This window comes from Perognathus longimembris, chromosome 2, assembly GCF_023159225.1.
Source record: "Perognathus longimembris pacificus isolate PPM17 chromosome 2, ASM2315922v1, whole genome shotgun sequence".
Classification (NCBI taxonomy): domain Eukaryota; kingdom Metazoa; phylum Chordata; class Mammalia; order Rodentia; family Heteromyidae; genus Perognathus; species Perognathus longimembris.
In genome coordinates this window covers 20,233,590-20,251,343 of record NC_063162.1, presented here as the reverse complement: position 1 = coordinate 20,251,343, position 17,754 = coordinate 20,233,590, and the positions used below count along the sequence as shown (strand labels likewise).

At 51.3% G+C, this 17,754-nt stretch overlaps 1 protein-coding gene across 3 annotated transcripts in view; it reads left to right on the top strand.

Annotated features, from left to right (window-relative positions):
- The window catches only part of Neurl1 (neuralized E3 ubiquitin protein ligase 1), a 103,672-nt gene that overhangs the window by 64,031 nt on the left and 21,887 nt on the right, over positions 1–17,754 (top strand). For 2 of the 3 annotated variants that reach the window (XM_048338318.1, XM_048338316.1), the window contains exons 2-3: positions 16,538–16,779; positions 17,096–17,417. In XM_048338318.1, coding sequence (XP_048194275.1) covers positions 16,678–16,779; positions 17,096–17,417 — 424 coding nt within the window. In that variant the 5' untranslated portion in view covers positions 16,538–16,677. Of the gene's footprint in view, positions 1–925; positions 1,137–16,537; positions 16,780–17,095; positions 17,418–17,754 lie in introns of those variants that run through there. The other variant, XM_048338317.1, reaches the window with a different exon arrangement.

Here is a 17,754-nt window from a genome sequence, read left to right as displayed (position 1 = left end):
TGATTTGGGCCTCCAGCATGCTTACTTAGGCCTGCCTTCCTTACTTCACTGGACCCCTCTCTCTGCACCTTTCCTCTCCCTTAAGTGTGGGGTGTTGGGTTCTGCACCTTCAGATGTCTCCAGAATCTGCAGTCTGTGGGAGAACGCACGTGACAGGTACTTCTGGCAGGCAGGTGGCTAAGTGCGCACTGTGGTGGTTGCTTGCAGGTGCTTGTGAGCCTGTCTGCATCACTGCGTGGCATGAGGTCACCGCCCAGTGCAGGTCTCTGTTGCTGTGTGGAGTGTGTGTGTGTGGGGGGGGGGGAGATTTGAGTGTGATTAAAGGGATAATTTAGTGCAGAGATCACTGCCTCAGTCTTGTCACTTTCTAGGAGAATGACCTCTCTTTGCCTTGGCCGTCAAACCATGAAGGTAATAGTGCAAATGGCACCTGTTGGTGTAGCAGTCATCCTGACCTCGTCTACCATTCAGCCTGGAAGGAGGGAAGGAGTTAATCCTTCCACAGCACTTGGAGCAGAGCCTGGAAGGGATGGCAATGGTGTTAGTTAGCTATTTGTTCATAAAGCCCCTGGCTTCACTGACAGACCCTTTGAGAACAGGGGCAATGTGTGTTTTTCTCACTCTCCTGTCCTTGCCTGGTTGTAGGTCTGCCTAGTGGACTGTGAAGAGTGAATGGCTGTAGACCTCTGCGATCCGGTGAGAGTGTGTGTGTGTGTGTGTGTGTGTGTGTGTGTGTGTGTGTGTGTGTGTGTGCATGCTCTGCTGGGGCATCTCCAGCACTTTCTGGAGCTCGGCTATTTCAGGAAGCCTCCAGTCTCCTCCTCCTTATGTAAATAAACATGACAGATCCCATCGCCTGTACCAGCGCGAGTGGGGGAGGCTCCGGCGGGTGGGAGCTAGGCGGCTGTGAACAGGGCCAGGGGGGTGTGCGTGCGTGCGTGTGTGGCCGGCTGGCGTGCAGGAGGGGGTGCAGGAGGGGCCCTGCCATGCCTGGGGGCCGAGGAGGAGGACCAGGGGGAGGAGGAAGAGAGGAGCTTGCGGCTGGGGCAGCTCGGTGACGAGGCCGGTCACACGGAGGTGGCCGTGCCGCCTGCAGCCTGCGATGGGGGGACAGATCACCCGGAGCAACCTCCATGGTAAGGACTCCGCTGATGCCTGTGGGGGGGGGGGCTTCCCACCCCTCAGCATGGGAACCGCCTGGGAGGCCGGGATGAGGGGGTGCCCCCTCACTCCATGGGCTCTGAGGCTGTGACAGGAGCGCGGCTTTGGGTGTGGACTGCACTGGGGTGAAGGAAGCCAGGTGTGGAAAAGCTGGGAGGCAGGCTCCCTCCAGAGCGCCCTTGTCTGCTGCCCAGGGTGTTGGCAGCCCCCCTCCCCCCACACCCCCGGTGCGGTATGAGGTCCTGGGTGTCCCTATCCACCTCTCCCCGGGATGGAGGCAAAGCACAGCTGGACAGCAGGGGACTGCGGGAAGGATGTGGGCTGTGGAGATGGCACTGGGACCCATGGTGGCACTGGGGAGAAATGTGTGGGCACCCTGTGTGAGTGTGTGTGCGTGGAAGCTCTCTGTGTGTGTGTACCTAAGCACACAGGTGTGCTTGGGATGGCTCCATAGTAACTGGCCTGAGTCCCTCCCAGTGTGTGTTCTGCAGGAGAGGTTAACAAACTTTGAGCCCTGGGCTCCACTCGGCTGCCAGGCGGGAGGAGGGACCGGAAGGGAGGGGGCTGCTTGGCTCCCTATCTGCTGGGCTTCTGCCTGTTTGGACGCCTGTTTTTCCCTCTGGCTCTTGTTCTGGGGCCTAGGGAGCGACATGGCCGATGTGGCCCCAGACCCAGAAGAGGAAGCCTTCCTTATGCCTAGGAACTGGGTTCCTGGCCGGGCTGGCCGGCGCTGGCGGGCATGGGCTGATGTGGGGAGTCCCTCCACACTACCCAGACCTCCTCCTTGGGTAGAGCACTAGGACATTAGGAAGTGACTGACCTCCATCTGCTGAGAACACTGGGCACCAAAGGGGTCCGGGAGAGGCCTGGGTAGCAGGCGCCATGGGAAAGCCATGGGCAGCGCTGATTGACTTGGCTCTCGCCTTTAGGAGGATAATTTCTAAAAAGAAAAAGAAAGGTAGGGGAAAGTAAACCACTGGCTCTCTTAAAAGGAAATGAATTTTGTTCTGGGCCTAGAGGGCCAGGTGACAGATGGAAGGCCTGGAAAGACACATAATCCCATCTGCCAGGACAGTGCCAGTGGCCTAGGCTTTGGCCTGGCACTCGGGTTGGGTTGACTTGGGCCTGGCCTGCCAGTCTGTGGGGTGGCAGCTCTTCTCAGGCCTCACTGGCCCAATGGGACCTGTTGGCAGAGGCCATGGAGCGACTGACATTTTCCACTGGAGTCAGATATGGGCTAGCTTATGGCCTAGGAAGGCCAGAAAGGCCTCCAGAGCAGGCTGGGGAAGAGCACTCCGTCCTCTACCTGCCTTCAAGCCCTGTGCTCAAGCTCTGGAGCAATAGATGTGTATTATGATGTAGACAGAGGCTGCCCCCAGTCTCAGTTTTCTTATCTGTCAAGGGGGTGAACAGCAGCACCCGCCTCATGATGTTCTCACACTGCGAGGACTGTGTGGAGCAGAGAACATGGGGAAAGTTGGGAGGACAGGCAGGCATTGTGAGCCTAGAGCCAGGGTCCTTCCCACTCAGGCTCTATTTCCCTGGGGACGAGAGGATAGCTATGGGAGCATCCAAGCTAGGAGACCACTGGGCAGCACAATGAATAGCCCCCTCCCCTGCCATTCCTCAGCTGTCCTAGTGGCTGCTTCAGCTGCCTGCTGTCCACAGGGGCAGGGGGGCGGTGCGAGCCCACTAGTTCCCAAGTCCTCCCAGTCCCCACCCATGGGTGCATACCTGTGCCTCTACACTGGCCACCCTGCCGGCTCCAGTTCCACTTGCTTCTGAGTGGGGCTGGCTGCTCTCTAGGGTGCTTAGAGCCCTCACGGATACCCCCGAAGCACAGTCAAGTGGGTTTGCAATTGCATTTTTACCTTGTGACCTTCAGCTTTTGAGTTACTGCATGCAAGAAGGTTTTGGATAGTGAGGTTTGGTGGGGGAAGGTGGCAGGGACTGACCTGGCGTGGGTAGGGAGAGAGAGAGAGAGAGAGAGAGAGAGAGAGAGAGAGAGAGAGAGAGAGAGAGAGAGAGAGAGAGAGAGAGAATATGAATGTGTATTATCTAGTTATCTAGTTCTGGGCATGGAGTTATGTTTTGGGTCTCTGTGTTTTTGCTATCTACAGATGGTGTAGCTGTGTTTTGAGTCTCTGCTAATGGACCTGTGTGGGGTGTGTGTGTGTGTGTGTGTCTGCATATTGAATGGATTGGGTGTTGTCCTGTCTGTGTTTCCATGTGAACAGCCACATTGGTGGCATACTCCATGCCCACAACAAGCGTGTGTGTGTGTGCGTGTGTGTGTGTGTGTGTGTGTGTGTTGTGTGTGATGTGCTGGGTCTGTGGTGAGAAGGCAAACTCCTTTGGGACTGCCTGGCAGGCAACTGGTTGGAGAAATGAATCTCCATTTGGAAAATGGTGTCAGCAGTTACAGGCTTGATCTCTGTCATCAGACAGGCTTGCAGAGCTGTTCTGGAGGGGCCACTCCAGGGCAAGCTGGCAGGGTGGGGGTCACACGGGGAGGCGGCAGTGACACTGGAAGGCCTCCCCTCCCCCTCCCCTCCTCAGCTTGCTTGCTTCTTCCTCTTCCCTCCCTTTCAACTCCATCTTCCTTCAGGGCTTCCTGCCTAGCTGAGGGCCCCTTGGCTGAGGGGACTAGCACCCAGACAGACCTGTCCCCTGCAGTTGGATCTCCAGACTTCACCATCTGAGTATTGTGCTGGGATTAAGGGACCTGAGAGATTGGTTTCCCCAGACACACTGTGGCTTTGACAAGGAAGCGTGTGGCTGAAGTCATGTGATTGGTGCCTCAGAGGAGAAGTGAGCACTTGTCCTATCAGACTGACGCCTCGCTTCTCCTCCTTCGCGTCCTTAATCCTCAACCAGCAGTGGGGGAGGGGCATCCTTTACCCCCGCCCACCCCCCCCCCGCCCACCCCCAGGAGCCACCTGTCTCCTGGAAGCAGCCCTGGGGCTTAGGCTTAGAGGAGCTCCCATAGCCTGAGGTATCTGTGTCCTTTCCTGCATACCTGTACCCCATCTTGACCTTCAGGCTCAGGGAGGACGGGTAGCAGGCTGACCCAGCTTCACTCAGTTCAGGGCCTGGCTTCATCAGTGCCAAGCAGGAAGGAGTATGGGAAGTCTATGTTGGAGCTGAAGGAGGGGTAGAGGACGTCGGGGTGAGAGGTAGGGAGACCCAGCTGGGCATCTTGGTAATAAGGTCAAGAGAGAGAGGAGGTGGGTCAGAGGCCTCCGTGAGAGTGGGGGTGCTGGCTGGTGCTCAGAGGGGCTAGCCCTTCACCTGCTGAAGTCCCAGCATCCACAGGTGCACACGGGGGTAGCTCTGCCCATAGAGTCGAAGCATCAAGCGGGCTGAGCTAGCTATTCAATGGGCAACACATGTGGCACGTTCTTAGCAGAGTGGGCTTTTGTAAAATGCTTCTGCAGGCCTGTACGTGCTTGCCGGTGTGCACCTGGCTGCCCTCAAACCCTCAGCCCTGGCTGCGTCCCAGGGCAGTGTTCTCTGGGTAGCCACTTCTGGTACTAGGCACACTCGCCATCTACTCGAAGTGAGTAGTTGTGTCCAGCTCCTATGGAGTAGGAAGGGGGTTATAGAAAGGCACAAAGGTCAGGAGGCAGGGCTTGGATTGTGATTTAGTGGTAGAGTGCTTGCCTAGCATGCATAAAGCCCTGGGTTCAATTCCTCAGCACCACATAAACAGAAAAAGCCAGAAGTGGTGCTGTGGCTCAAGAGGTAGAGTGCTAGCCTTGAGCACAGAGAGGCTTCAGGGATAGAGCCCAGCCCCTGAGTTCAAGCCCCAGGACTGGTAAAAACAAAACAAATAAGCAAAAAAGACCAGGAGGAAGATGGGACACTGAAGCCCAAGTAGAGGTCTTCGCAGACAGTCTGACCGACACCCACATTGCAGGGATTAGGAGGCTGTGGCAAAGTTGGATATGAAGGCAGTCAACCTCGGTCATGTACACATGAAGGGAAGAAGGAAGGGAGGGAGGAAGGAGAGAAAGATGAAAGAAAAGGAGAGAGAACGAGAGGGGAGGGAGAAAGGAAAAGAAGAGGAGGGAAGGGAAAGAGAAGGAGTGAGAATCCGCTCTCATAGACTTCCTTTTTCCTCTCCGGGTGAGACATAGGGAAGTGATCATCTGCGCGTGCGCAGTGGGTGTGGGTCAGCGGTAGGGGAGGTTGGTGGCTCTCTGAGTGGTGCAGGAGGAGGAGGGAGAGGAGGGCTAGCCACCTCGACATGCACATCTGGCTGCTGGGAATGTCAGAGTGAGTGAGTGGGCATGTGGCTTGGCTTGTAGATGAGCGTGGCTAGGAAGGTGTCTATTCCCAGCCACTGTCCTTCCCCTGTCTTGACATCACTGGCCCATTCAGTCCTCCGAGCAACCACAGGGCCTAGTGTACTTGTGACTGGGTACTCTGAGATGACAGGATACTAATGCAGCTCCTTATGCCAGGTCATATACAACAAGGGAGTATGCAGTGGGTTGACAGGCCATGAAGAAACTGGCTCAGGTAGAAAGGGGAGAAAGGCAAGGGAGAGGAGGCTGAGCACACTGGCTGGCTAGCTGGGCTTACTGGGAAATCTACTCAGCATGGCAGGTCTAAGTTGAGAGACCATCTATCATGGTACCCATGTATCACTTATGTGACCTTGTTAAGTCAGTAGTTTTCAGCTTCTGTTTCCTTATCTGTGAAATGAGACTATTAATACTATATTAATTATCTGTGTGTGTGTGTGTGTGTGTGTGTGTGTGTGTGTATTTGTCATGGGGCTTGAACTCAGGGCCTGGGTGCTGGGTGCTGTCTCTGAGCTCTTTTGCTCAAGGCTATCACTTTACCACTTTGAGCCACAACTCCACTTCTGGTGTTCTGGTAGTTAATTGGAGATCAGATTCTCACGAACTTTACTGCACAAGCTGGCTTTGAACTGTGATCCCCAGATCTCAGCCTCCTGAGTAGATAGGATTGTAGCTGCAAGCCACCAGTACCTGGCTATTAATTATCTATTGCTTCATAAAACATTACCCCAAGCCACTTGAAACCACATTTCATCATCTTGAAGTTTCTGTGGACAGGAGTCTTAGCATGGTTCAAACAGGGTGCTTCTAACTTAACATCCTTCATGAAGTTGCAGTCAGTTTTTGGCTGGGCTTGTGACTTCATCTGAAGGTTTTCCTGGAGGGGACCATCTCTCACAATTACTGGCTGTCCTCTGTCACCTGATGCATAGACTCTTTCACTGGACTGTGCACAGCATGGCAGCTAGCCTCACTTGAGGAGAAAGGCCAGGGAAGCAAAAAAGATAACCATGGAAAGGACAGACCGTTGTGCAATCCCACCTGGGGAGCTACAGGCCATTCATTCCTTTAGGTGTATTTACTCTAGAAGTGGGACCAGTGCATTGCTGAAGGAAAGGGTCACACAAGGACACGAAGACCAGGAATAGACATGGACCACTGGGGCAAAGGTAAATAAAGGTTGCTTCCCATAGCTACCCACTTTGAAAGAATTAGGAGAAGGAGACGTAGTTGGATATGAAAGATATCTGGTACAGAGACTAATATCACAGAATCAACCTTCACAGACTTCCATTCTCCTTTTCTCCTGCTGAGAACTGGGGAGGGAGCTATTGAAGGTTATTGAGCACGAAGAACTGCAATCCCATGTATAGTGTGACATCTTGGTGCGGGGCAGGGCAAAAAGAGTCTCCTTTTATTCCCTTCATGTTCTAATGCTTCCAATGGCCATAGAAAGGGCAAAGCACAAAGCAAGTGTTCAGTGAGTGGAAGAACCACACACTGGCAATTCCTTCAATAGCTTTTTCTGAGTCCCAGCTGTGTGCTCTGAGCTAGGCAGTGGGAAAGAGCAGTAAGAAGTTGGTGGTTTCTGTAGGAAACCATGCTCTTTTAGTCTTTCTCAGCCAGGAAGTTGCTCTTCAGAACTCAAAGTGGTCCAGGTGACTCTTCTTCAACACTTGTGAGGATGGAGTAACCCAGACCTGCTGCGGATGCAGAACAGATAAGGCGGGTGTTGTATACAGTGAGTGTCTCCGGTCCTTGGGAGTTAATTCTGTAGCACACCTAGGGCTCAGGGCTTCACGGGGATGGACACTCTTCCTGGGCAGCTAGAGGTTCCCAAAGGTGCATGGAAGAGCCCCTCACCTAGTCTGAGCATCAGAGAGGCTTCTGAGATGAATCAAGGTTTGCAGGGACCATGAAGAAAAGACAAGTACACAGTGGGAAGAAGGAAGGGTACATAGCTGAGCCACTTCTCAAGATGGGAGCCATCAAGGGAGGCCCTTCAAGAAACTCGGGGAAGCCCATGTTGGCCTCATTATTTCCATCACTGCGGTCTCCTTGCTTGCCTTCCCACCTGGGCCCTTTGCGCCATTCTTCCAAATCCTTTCCCTGTTCTAGGGCTGTGTATGATCCAACCAAATCAGCCCAAATCCAAGCCTGAGGCGCCTGGCTTTCTTTTGAGCTAAAATGAGCTATTTCCTGCTGTAATCATTGTTGCTTTTGTGCCCAGACTCACAGAGCCAATCTGAAGCCTGGCCAGAGTTTGAACCCAAAGCCTCTTGCCTCTAATTCTCATGTTCTGCCCTGACTGTCCACAGTGTAAGACAAACATTGACAGGTTAAAATGATGAGGCCAAAAGAAGTCCTCAGCCTTGCAATCTCAAAAGCAGCTGGGCTTAGCGGAGCCTCGGAAGATAGGAGACTTGCAGGCTCAGGCAGAGCAGGGAAAGAGGCATGGAGCAGGGGAAATGGCCTGAACAAAGGTGTGTAACACTGGAGAAGTGCAAAGTGGTATAGCTCAGAAATAATTACAAGAATAAACTACTTCTTGAGTTTTTTACATGTCATCTCATGTACTCCTGGGAGTTGCATACAGAAATTCTACCTAATGGTGAAACCCCTTAGCAATTAATACACACACACACACACACACACACACACACATACACACACACACACACCAAAAAAATTTGCATGTATGAAAACAAAACAGTGAATCCTATTGAAACTGTTTTAGGAAGGGGGTGAAGAGGTAAGGGAGAATGATGGAAGGGGTGAGGTTGATGGGATATGGGATCCATTATTTACTTATGTGGAAATGTCACAAAAAACAAATAATAATAAGTTTTAAGATGAGAGTTGGTGACCTCCAATCTCAGCCACAAGAGGCTGAGATCTGAGATTTGAAGCCAGTCCAGGCAGACAAATCCATGAGACTCTTATCTCCAACTAACCAGCACAAAGTCGGAACTAGAGCATGGCTCAAGTGGTAGCGTGCCAGCCATGAGCCAAAAAGCCAGAAGTAAGAGCATGAGGCCCTGAGTTTAAGCCCCAGAACTGGCACCCTCCCACAATAAAAAGGCTCTAGCATTACACCATTTTGCAGATGAGGAAATTGAGGCTCCCAGAGGTCTCCTCATTCAAGACAGAGTTGTTGGAGGCAGCCAGATGCATGTTCAAATCCAGCCTCTGAACTCTGGCTGGTGACCTCAGTGTGTAGCTTAGCTTCTTGGGTGGGGGTGGAATCTGTGTTAGGGTAGCATGGGAGAAAAGCCAGGACTCTGCCTGCGGAGTGGCACAGGGTTGGGCTAGGGGTCTTTTCTTGTGACAGCTGGGTTGGGATATTGGGCAAGGCAAAGGTGGTAGGCAGGGGTTGGTAAGGACGCTGGCTATGTGGGTACTAGTGTCTCTTCTTGGACCCCACAAGGAGCAGGAGTGGGATCTGGAGCTGGCTGAGTGTAGCCAGCTTGTGCTGGGAGCTTGTGGACGCCTGGGCTGGGAGGAGTCTGCGGTGTCAGCTACCATCTCTCTGGGAGCCACAGAGACTCTGAGAAGCCAGTAAAGCTGTCACTAAGGGTCCTCCCTGGCACCTCTACCAGCGGGGAGCAGTTGAACAGCTCACACATCCACCATCCAGGCCCTTTGTGGGGGATGCTTCCCCACTCCCAGCCACAAGTACCTTCTCCATGAAGCCTGTGTCCCCCTTCACCTACCATCCTACTTGTGGGAAAATTATCTAATATTAGATCCTGAGCAGTGTAAAGGACCCTAGATATAGCATTGAAAGACCAAGTTGGTTTGTTTGTTGTGCCAAGTCTTGGGGCTTGAACTCAGAGCCTGGGATCTGTCCCTGGCCTTCTAGGCTTCAGGCTAACATTCTACCACTTTGAGCCACAGCACCACTTTTCACTTTTTGGTGGTTAGTTGGAGATAAGAGTCTCATGGACTTAGGTAAGTCATAAGGTAAACCTGCCTGGGCTGGTTTTGGTCTGCATTCCTCAAATCTTAGCCTCCTGAGCAGTTGGGATTACAGGTGTGAGCCATGGACACCTGGCCAAGACCAGGGTTTTAGTCCCAGTTCTGCTACATAATTACTGTGTGACCTCAAGTAAGTGGCTTCTCTGAATCATAGAATGGGGACCATTTAAGGAGTCATAGTGCACTGTTAGTGGGTTGGTAAAGTGGCTCAAGTGGTAGAACACTAGCATAGCAAACATGAGGCCCTGAGTTCAATCCCTAGTACTACCAAAAAAATAAAAAAAGAAATAAAGAAGTATAGCATTGAAGTGCTGGGAGGGACCTTCATCTCCAGCTGCCTTGTCTAGACATTTGTTGCAAGGTATGTGTTCAGGTTACTTCTTATTTTGCTTTCTCTCTCCTATTGCTCATGCCTGCTGAGATAGGGGAAGGACCTAGCAGAAATGGGGCTTCCAGGGCCTCAGTTAGAGCTATGATCGTAGAATGGACAGGAGGGGACTGGAGCCCTGTGGGTTTCCAAGGTAGGGTTGGCAGCTTGTATGTTGGTTTTCCAAGCTTAGGAGCATAGGGCCTGCCAGATGGCATGAGTTCATGGTCCAGGGGCAGTAGATGCCCAGCAGACCAGAGGCATGGTTTCTGTCGTTGATCACATAGTCAGCTAGAGCTCAGAGAGAGGGGCTGGGGGTAGCTCCTCCATGCTGGCCTACCTCCCTGGCTGTCCGGTGGCCTTGGAGACTACTAGGAAAGGAGAAGGCAGGGAGACTTTCCATCCCTTGGAATTAGGGGTGCTTTGTGGTTGCCAAAGTACTGTCCTTCCATATCCCCAGGAAAAAGAGAATAGCACCCATTTCTATGAGGAGCTTCTAGGTATCAAGTGGTAGATGGCAGCCCTGACTTGGCTTGGAAGTCTCTTCCAAGACAGTGCAAATCCTAGCCCCTTCTCTCCATCTTCAGGAAGGCCTGGCTTGTTAGTTCTCTCTCTGTTTCTGTCTCTGTCTCTCTCTGTTTCTCTGTCTCTCTCTCTCTGTGTGTGTGTGTGTGTGTGTGTGTGTGTGTGTGTGTGTGTGTGTATTGGGGTTGAACTTAGATTCTGGGGCACTCTATCCCTTGAGCTATACCTTCACTTCCAGCTGTTTGCTAATTGCCTGGAAATGAGTCTCATGGGGGCTGGGGATATGGCCTAGTGGCAAGAACACTTGCCTCGTATACATGAAGCCCTGGGTTCAATTCCTCAGCACCACATATATAGAAAACGGCCACAAGTGGTGCTGTGGCTCAAGTGGCAGAGTGCTAGCCTTGAGCGGGAAGAAGCCAGGGACAGTGCTCAGGCCCTGAGTCCAAGGCCCAGGACTGGCAAAAAAAAAAAAAAAAAAAAAAAAAAAGTCTCATGGATTTCTTTGCCTAGACTGGCTTCAAACCAAGATCCTCAGATCCCAGCCTCCTGAATAGCCAGGATTAAAGGTGTGAGCTGCCAGCACCCAGTTTTGTTGATGCTTTTAAACTGATGTGTCATGTCTATGCAGTGCAATTCATCCTTTGAGAGTGTATCACTTTTTGGACAACCATGTGAATTGTGCAATGATTACCACCACGAAGGGAAGAGACCATTTCTGTTGCTGTGAGAACTTCAGTCCATCAGGTTCTCATGTGGTCAAGTCTCTTCCATTCCCCACACACTCTGACACCCACTGATCTCTGCCTCTCCAGACTTGCCCTTTCCTGATAGAATCACCAGATGGAATCATGCAGGAAATGGCCTTTGTGTCTGGCTTTTTTCACTTCACATGCACTGTAATCCTTCCCGTTGCTCTGTTGGTCATCTGTTCATTTTTCCCACAGAGCAGCAGTCATGGGATAAGCCACATTTAATTTATCCATTCATCAGTTGAAGTGTCTGTGAGCTGTTTCCAGTGTGGGGTTATTATGAACAAAGCTGCTATACATGGCGTGTGGGTCATCGTTCATTTCTCTTGGGGAAAATCCCAGAAGTGTATGGGAGGCAGTGGACTCTGGGCTGTCAACCTGTCTTCTCCATGTTGGCTGCCTGGCTCTTCACCTCAGAAGCATCTCTGAGGGCTAGGAGCATCATTTGATGTCTGTGTTTTGGAAACATACGCACATGTAATGTGGAGTCAGAATAATAGAATACAGTGTATCTTCCAGTGTGTTCTATGCCATGATTGGCGGAGAGGGGAGCATGGATGAACTTATTTTTCCATGTTTTACAAGTTGTGATTGTATTTTAGTGTGTATCCAGCATACAAAACCCATGATTTCTTGGTTATTAATGCATACTGCATAATGACACAGGCCCTGGAGCCAGATTGCTGGGGTTGGCTACTAGATTTACTTCCTCCTTTCTGTGAGGCCTAGGGCAACCAACCTAATCTCTATCTTTGCTTATGATTAGAATTGTCATAAGTAAAATATCTCTTTCTACCTCTTAAGTACATGTGAAACTGCTAGTTCATAGATTGCCTATAAGCCCTTCACAAAAGGCTGCTTTGTGTGTGTGTGTGTGTGTGCATACATGCACATGTGTGTATGCGTGTGCATGCACGCACCAACATTGGGGGTTGAATTCAGGATCTCCCACTCTCTTGTTTGGCTTTTTCACTCAAGGCCGGCACACTATACCACATGAGCCAAACCCCTACTTTAGGTTTTTGCTGGTTTATTGGAGATAGAGTCTCTCAGATTTATCTGTCTGGGCTGGCATAGAATCATGGCCCTCAGATCTCAGCCTCCTGAGTAGCTAGAATGACAGGCCTGAGCCACTAGCACCCAGCAAATGACTTCCATTATCATTAGATAGGAATAACCCATGTGTGAAGGGCATGTTGTATTTTATGTGGTTCATTTTGCAGATCATGTATTCAAGAATGCATGTGTTTGTGTGCAGCACCAATGTAGGTGTGGGTTCTGGGGATGAGGGAGGAGTGAGTCCTCCCCTTGGTTCTCTTGAATACCAGGGTTACCTTCTTTGTCCTCACAGATGTGTGTGCCTGAGCAGGTCCACTGGGAGCCCTATGTCTGGGTACACATTGCTTCCCCACCACCTTCTCTATCTGTCCTGTTGTCAGCCAAGGGGGATTCTGGGGATTTGCATCAGATCTTCCTAGAGCCAATCTTTTGCTCAGGGCTTCAGGACCCCAACAAACACCGGCAGGAAGGAGAAGAAACATCTGGATGGGAGCTGAGAACTCCCAGGGGGGTCAAAAACACCTGAGTTCCTGAGCTAGAAGTTCTCATTCACTACATACTCATAAAATGTTTGTTTAAAAAACCTGTATGGTGTGATACATTCTAACATGTGTACACACCCATGCACATAATAAGCATATGACCCCCGATGTCGCTTCAGCCTCCTAGGAACCCATTTCTCTTTCTTCCCATCTCCCTAGGCACCCATTTATCTGTCTTTCTTTCCCTTTGTTTTTTCTTTTTCTTATCATTTTTTTTCCTTCTTTCCCTTTTTGATGGTGTTGGGGATTGAATCCAGGGCACTTGCCTCTGGAGGCAAGTTCTCTACCACTTGAGCCATGCCCAGCCTTTTATTTGTATTCTCTTTTTGAGGTAGAACCTCACTCACTTTTGCCCAAGATTGCTGCAAACTCAGTCTTCTAGCCTCAGCCTCCCAGGTGCTAGGATTGCAGGCGAGTGCCACCGCCTAGCTTACTTCCTGGACTTTGATAAAAATGGGACAGGACAGAAGAGAATGAGGGATTGCAATAGGAGGCAGGTGCTCCGTAGGCTGTAGATTTTGCTGTGGAGTAGTCTAATTTTACCCGGCATCACTGTTACCCGTGGCGGCAGTTTGTTGCTCTTCCCTGCTGAGTACTGTTCCATTGTGCCGAGGTGCCAGTTGGTTATTCACCGACACGGCAGTTATTTTATTTTCCTTCAGCATTCATTTCTATATATGGATGCCTCCCAAAACAATGTAAAATATAATGATACCTTTTGTCAGCAGGTAGTTTTTGAAACCAAGATTCAAACCATGTCTGAGATTGGCCTGAGCCCAGTGGGCATCTTTTCCAAGCAAGCCCCCTGTAGCAGTGCCACCTCTGCTTTTCACTCTGACCATCCCTTCTTGAGATGACCCTCCTCCTCCTCCTCACAGGTCAGAGGCCACTCAGGAATCCTGTGCAGACGGTCTGGGGCTCTTCTGAGTGATTCCAGCGCTCACAGCCTGACGGCCTTCAGAGCCTTTGCACCAGCCGGCAGTTCCAGAACGTCTTGTCTCTTTGGAGTGTGCAAGACGAACTATCCTCATGCCACCCCTACCCCTGGGGCCTGACGTACAGGAAGCTTCTCCAGAGAAACTCTGGAGAAACACGGAGAGACTCTTATCATTAACTAGCAAAAAAAAAAAAAAAAAAAAAGTAGAAGTGAAGGCACGGCTCAAGTAGTAGAGTACTAGCCTTGACTGAAAAAGCCAAGTTAGAGTGCAAGGCCCTGAGTTAAAGCCCCGGTACTGGCAATGAGAGAGAGGTTGGGGAGAGAGAGAAAGGAGGAAGGAAGGAAGGGAGGGAAAGAGGAAGAAACAAAGAAATGAGAAAGAAGAAAGGAAGGAATAAAGGGAGAGAGAAAGAAAGAGAGATGGAAAAAAGAAAGGACAGAAGAAAGAGAAAGGAAAGAAATACAAAGAGATAAAACGCAATGCAAACCAAAGCTAGCAGCCTGATAGCCAGTCTGGACAGTGAAGTCTGTGAGACTCTTATCTCCAATTAACCACAGAAAACTGGAAGTGGCATTCTGGCTCAAGTGGTATAGAGCCTTGAGCTGAAGAGCTCAGGGACAGAGCCTAGGCCTGGAGTTCAAGCCCCACAACTGACAAAAAAAAACAAAAACAAAAACAAAAACAAATCTAGCAGCCTGAGGTGTGAGGTCTTGGCCTTCCAAGGTTCCTCTTTCCCTTCCTTTTCCTCCCTGATAGACAGTGGAAGAGTCTGGGCAGGTCTGGTGCTGACCATACCTCTCTGCATTAAGTTCTTGTCACGGGAAACAAAACTTGAAGTATCCTAGAAGGCCTCTGTTACATTTTTGAGCCCTCTACCTCCATTTTCCCTCTCCTCTTTTCTTAAGATGACAAGTTGGAATTAGACAGGTATAGTGGTGTATAACTAATTCCAGCACTTGGGAAACCAGTCATAAGGATCATGAGTTCAAGGCCATCCCGAGCAAGTTCCTAAGACCCTGTTTCAAAAACAAAATAGCCAGGGATGTAGCTCACAGAGCAAAGCATTTGCCTAGCATGTGCAGGGTCCTGGGTTCTATCCTCAGCACTGCAAAATTAGTTTTAAAAATAAATAAGATTCCTTGAAGGGCCAGCTCTACTTCCTGTGGGATTAATGGGGCACAGGGAGGAAGGGGTGCATGTCTCTAGCCTCTGTGGAAATGCTGCCCAGCTGCTAATGCTGGTGCAGAGGCCACAGACTGGGCTGGAGAGAGAAATGTCTTTCCCAAAGTCACAGCAGTGAATGGCAGACATGTCACTCAAAATCTAGTTCTGTGTTCTTTCTCCTCCCTGCCCTGTGTCATGGATGACACCTGCGTGTGTTTATATGAGAGGTCTCCACCCTGCCCTCTAGGCTATCTTAACAGTTATCTTTGGAGGAAAGAAAGCACACAATGGGTGAATAATTCTGAAACACATTGCAACTATACATGAAACTAGCATGAAGAACTTCAGTAAAAGCTGCTGATCTGTAGGGGTTAAGAAAGAGAAACTTTGGGCTGGGGATATAGCCTAGCGGCAAGAGTGCCTGCCTCGGATACACGAGGCCCTAGGTTCGATTCCCCAGCACCACATATACAGAAAATGGCCAGAAGCGGCGCTGTGGCTCAAGTGGCAGAGTGCTAGCCTTGAGCGGGAAGAAGCCAGGGACAGTGCTCAGGCCCTGAGTCCAAGGCCCAGGACTGGCCAAAAAAAAAAAAAGAAAGAGAAACTTTATGGGGGTTGGGCTAACAAAGAAGATAAATGAAGATGAAACCAGTCAAAGGAGATGGTTTACATGTGTGAAAATAGAACAAGGAAGCCTGTTGAAATTTTGTTAGGGAAGGGAGAATGTTAGAAGGGGTAGGATTGAATGGAATACATTGTATCTATGCATGGAAACATAGCAACATAATCACCCCTGTGTAACTAACAAATGCTAGTAAAAAAAGCAGCTAGGGAGCTGGTGGCTCATGCTGGTAATCCTAGTTCTGGAGGACTGGGGTTTGAAGCCAGCTCAGACAGACAAGTTCATAAAAACCTATTTCAGAAGCTGGAAGTGGAGGTGTGGCTCAAGTGGTAGATCACCAGCCTTGAGTAAAAAAGCCAAGTGAGAACTTAAGGCCCAGAGTTCAATCCCCAGGACTAATGCACAGACACACAGACACACAGATACACACACACACACACACACACGGAGGAGGAGGAGGAGGAGGAGGAGGAGGAGGAGGAGGAGGAGGAGGAGGAGGAGGAGGAGGAGGAGGAGGAGGAGGAGGAAAGCACAGGCCTTTTGCTGGTGCCCCAAATGCTCCCAGCACAGGCCCCATGCCTGCCGAGAACTGCCGTGGCTCCCTCCATCACAGCTGTAGCCCAGCTTCTGTGATGCTTTCTCCCCCGCTCCTCTGAGAAGCCCTCCTGAGAGGTAGCCTGCTGCTGGGTCCTCTGGGTGCTTGCCACAGTGTGCCATTTTGTGGAGGGTGATTTCCGTCCATGTCTGTGTCCCTTTCGGTACTTGACTGTCAGAGGACACGATCCACAATGGTGTCTCCAGTGCCCAAGACAGAGCTTGGTACACAGCAGATACATAATGCATGTGTGTTGAACAAGATGAATGGATGAATCCGCGATGGTGATGGTGGGAGGTGGGTGTGGAGGCGAGGAAAGGGTAGATGCTTATAGATGGGAGCAGGAGAGGATGATGGGAAAAGCAGTGATTGTGGCAACACTGGACAGTGGGCGACATCTGCTTCTGCCCCAGCCCTTAGCTCCTCCCCAGGATGGGTGTGTGTTTGGGGGGGGGGGGTCCGTCCAGCTCTGGCTCTTGATCCTGTTAAGTCCTCTGACACTGTGGTCATTTTTCTTTTTGCAGACTCCATCGGGGGCCCCTTCCCTGTCACCTCTCACCGATGCCACCACAAGCAGAAGCACTGCCCGCAGGTGCTGCCTGGCGGGGGGCTCCCTGCCACGCCACTACTCTTCCACCCCCACACCAAGGGCTCCCAGATTCTCATGGACCTCAGCCACAAGGCGGTCAAGAGGCAGGCCAGCTTCTGCAATGCCATCACCTTCAGTAACCGCCCGGTGCTCATCTATGAGCAAGTCAGGCTGAAGGTGGGCCCCCAAACTCCCCCCCCCAACCGCCACCTCCCTCACAGCCAGGGCCTGCCATTCCCACCTTTAACACCCTGTCCCCCCTTCCTTTTCACCCACCTACGCCCTCACTTTCCCAGTCTGTGTCGCACGCAGAAGGCCCTGAGGACCAATGGCTCTCAGCAGTCCATGGGAAGACCTCCTGGGGGAGGGGCGCGCGGAATGGGGGATGAACTGGCTTCCGACACAGCCTAGGAGTCTCCTGAGGGGGGCAGGCAGGGCGGGGTGGGTCTGACCAAGGGCATACTTCTGGACTGAGGACACTCCTTGCCACCAGATCACCAAGAAGCAGTGCTGCTGGAGCGGAGCGCTGCGGCTGGGCTTCACAAGCAAGGACCCATCCCGGATCCACCCCGACTCGCTGCCCAAGTACGCCTGCCCCGACCTGGTGTCCCAGAGTGGCTTCTGGGCCAAGGCGCTGCCTGAGGAGTTTGCCAACGAGGGCAACATCATCGCCTTCTGGGTGGACAAGAAGGGCCGCGTCTTCTACCGCATCAATGACTCTGCTGCCATGCTCTTCTTCAACGGGGTCCGCACGGCCGACCCGCTCTGGGCCCTGGTGGATGTCTATGGCCTCACACGGGGGGTCCAGCTGCTAGGTGAGTACTACCACTTGTGCCCTTTTGGTGCCAGGCAGTGCTCATTTCCACCAGGTGTGGTGCTTCTGCCCCACTGTTACTGCAGGAGGCCCAGGTCCTGAGGCTGGCCCCTGAATGAAGTATAGCCTTTACACTCAGAAGAGGCAGCCTGGAGCTGGGCACTAGTGGCTTATGCTTGCCATCCTTGCCATTTGGGAGGCCAGGAATGTAAGAATCACTGTTTGAGGTTTGTCTGGATAGAATAGTTCACGAGACCCCTTCTCAATCATAGAAGCTAGGTGCAGTGATACATACCTGTTATCCCAAGGAGATATGGAGATTGATAGGATCAAGTTCA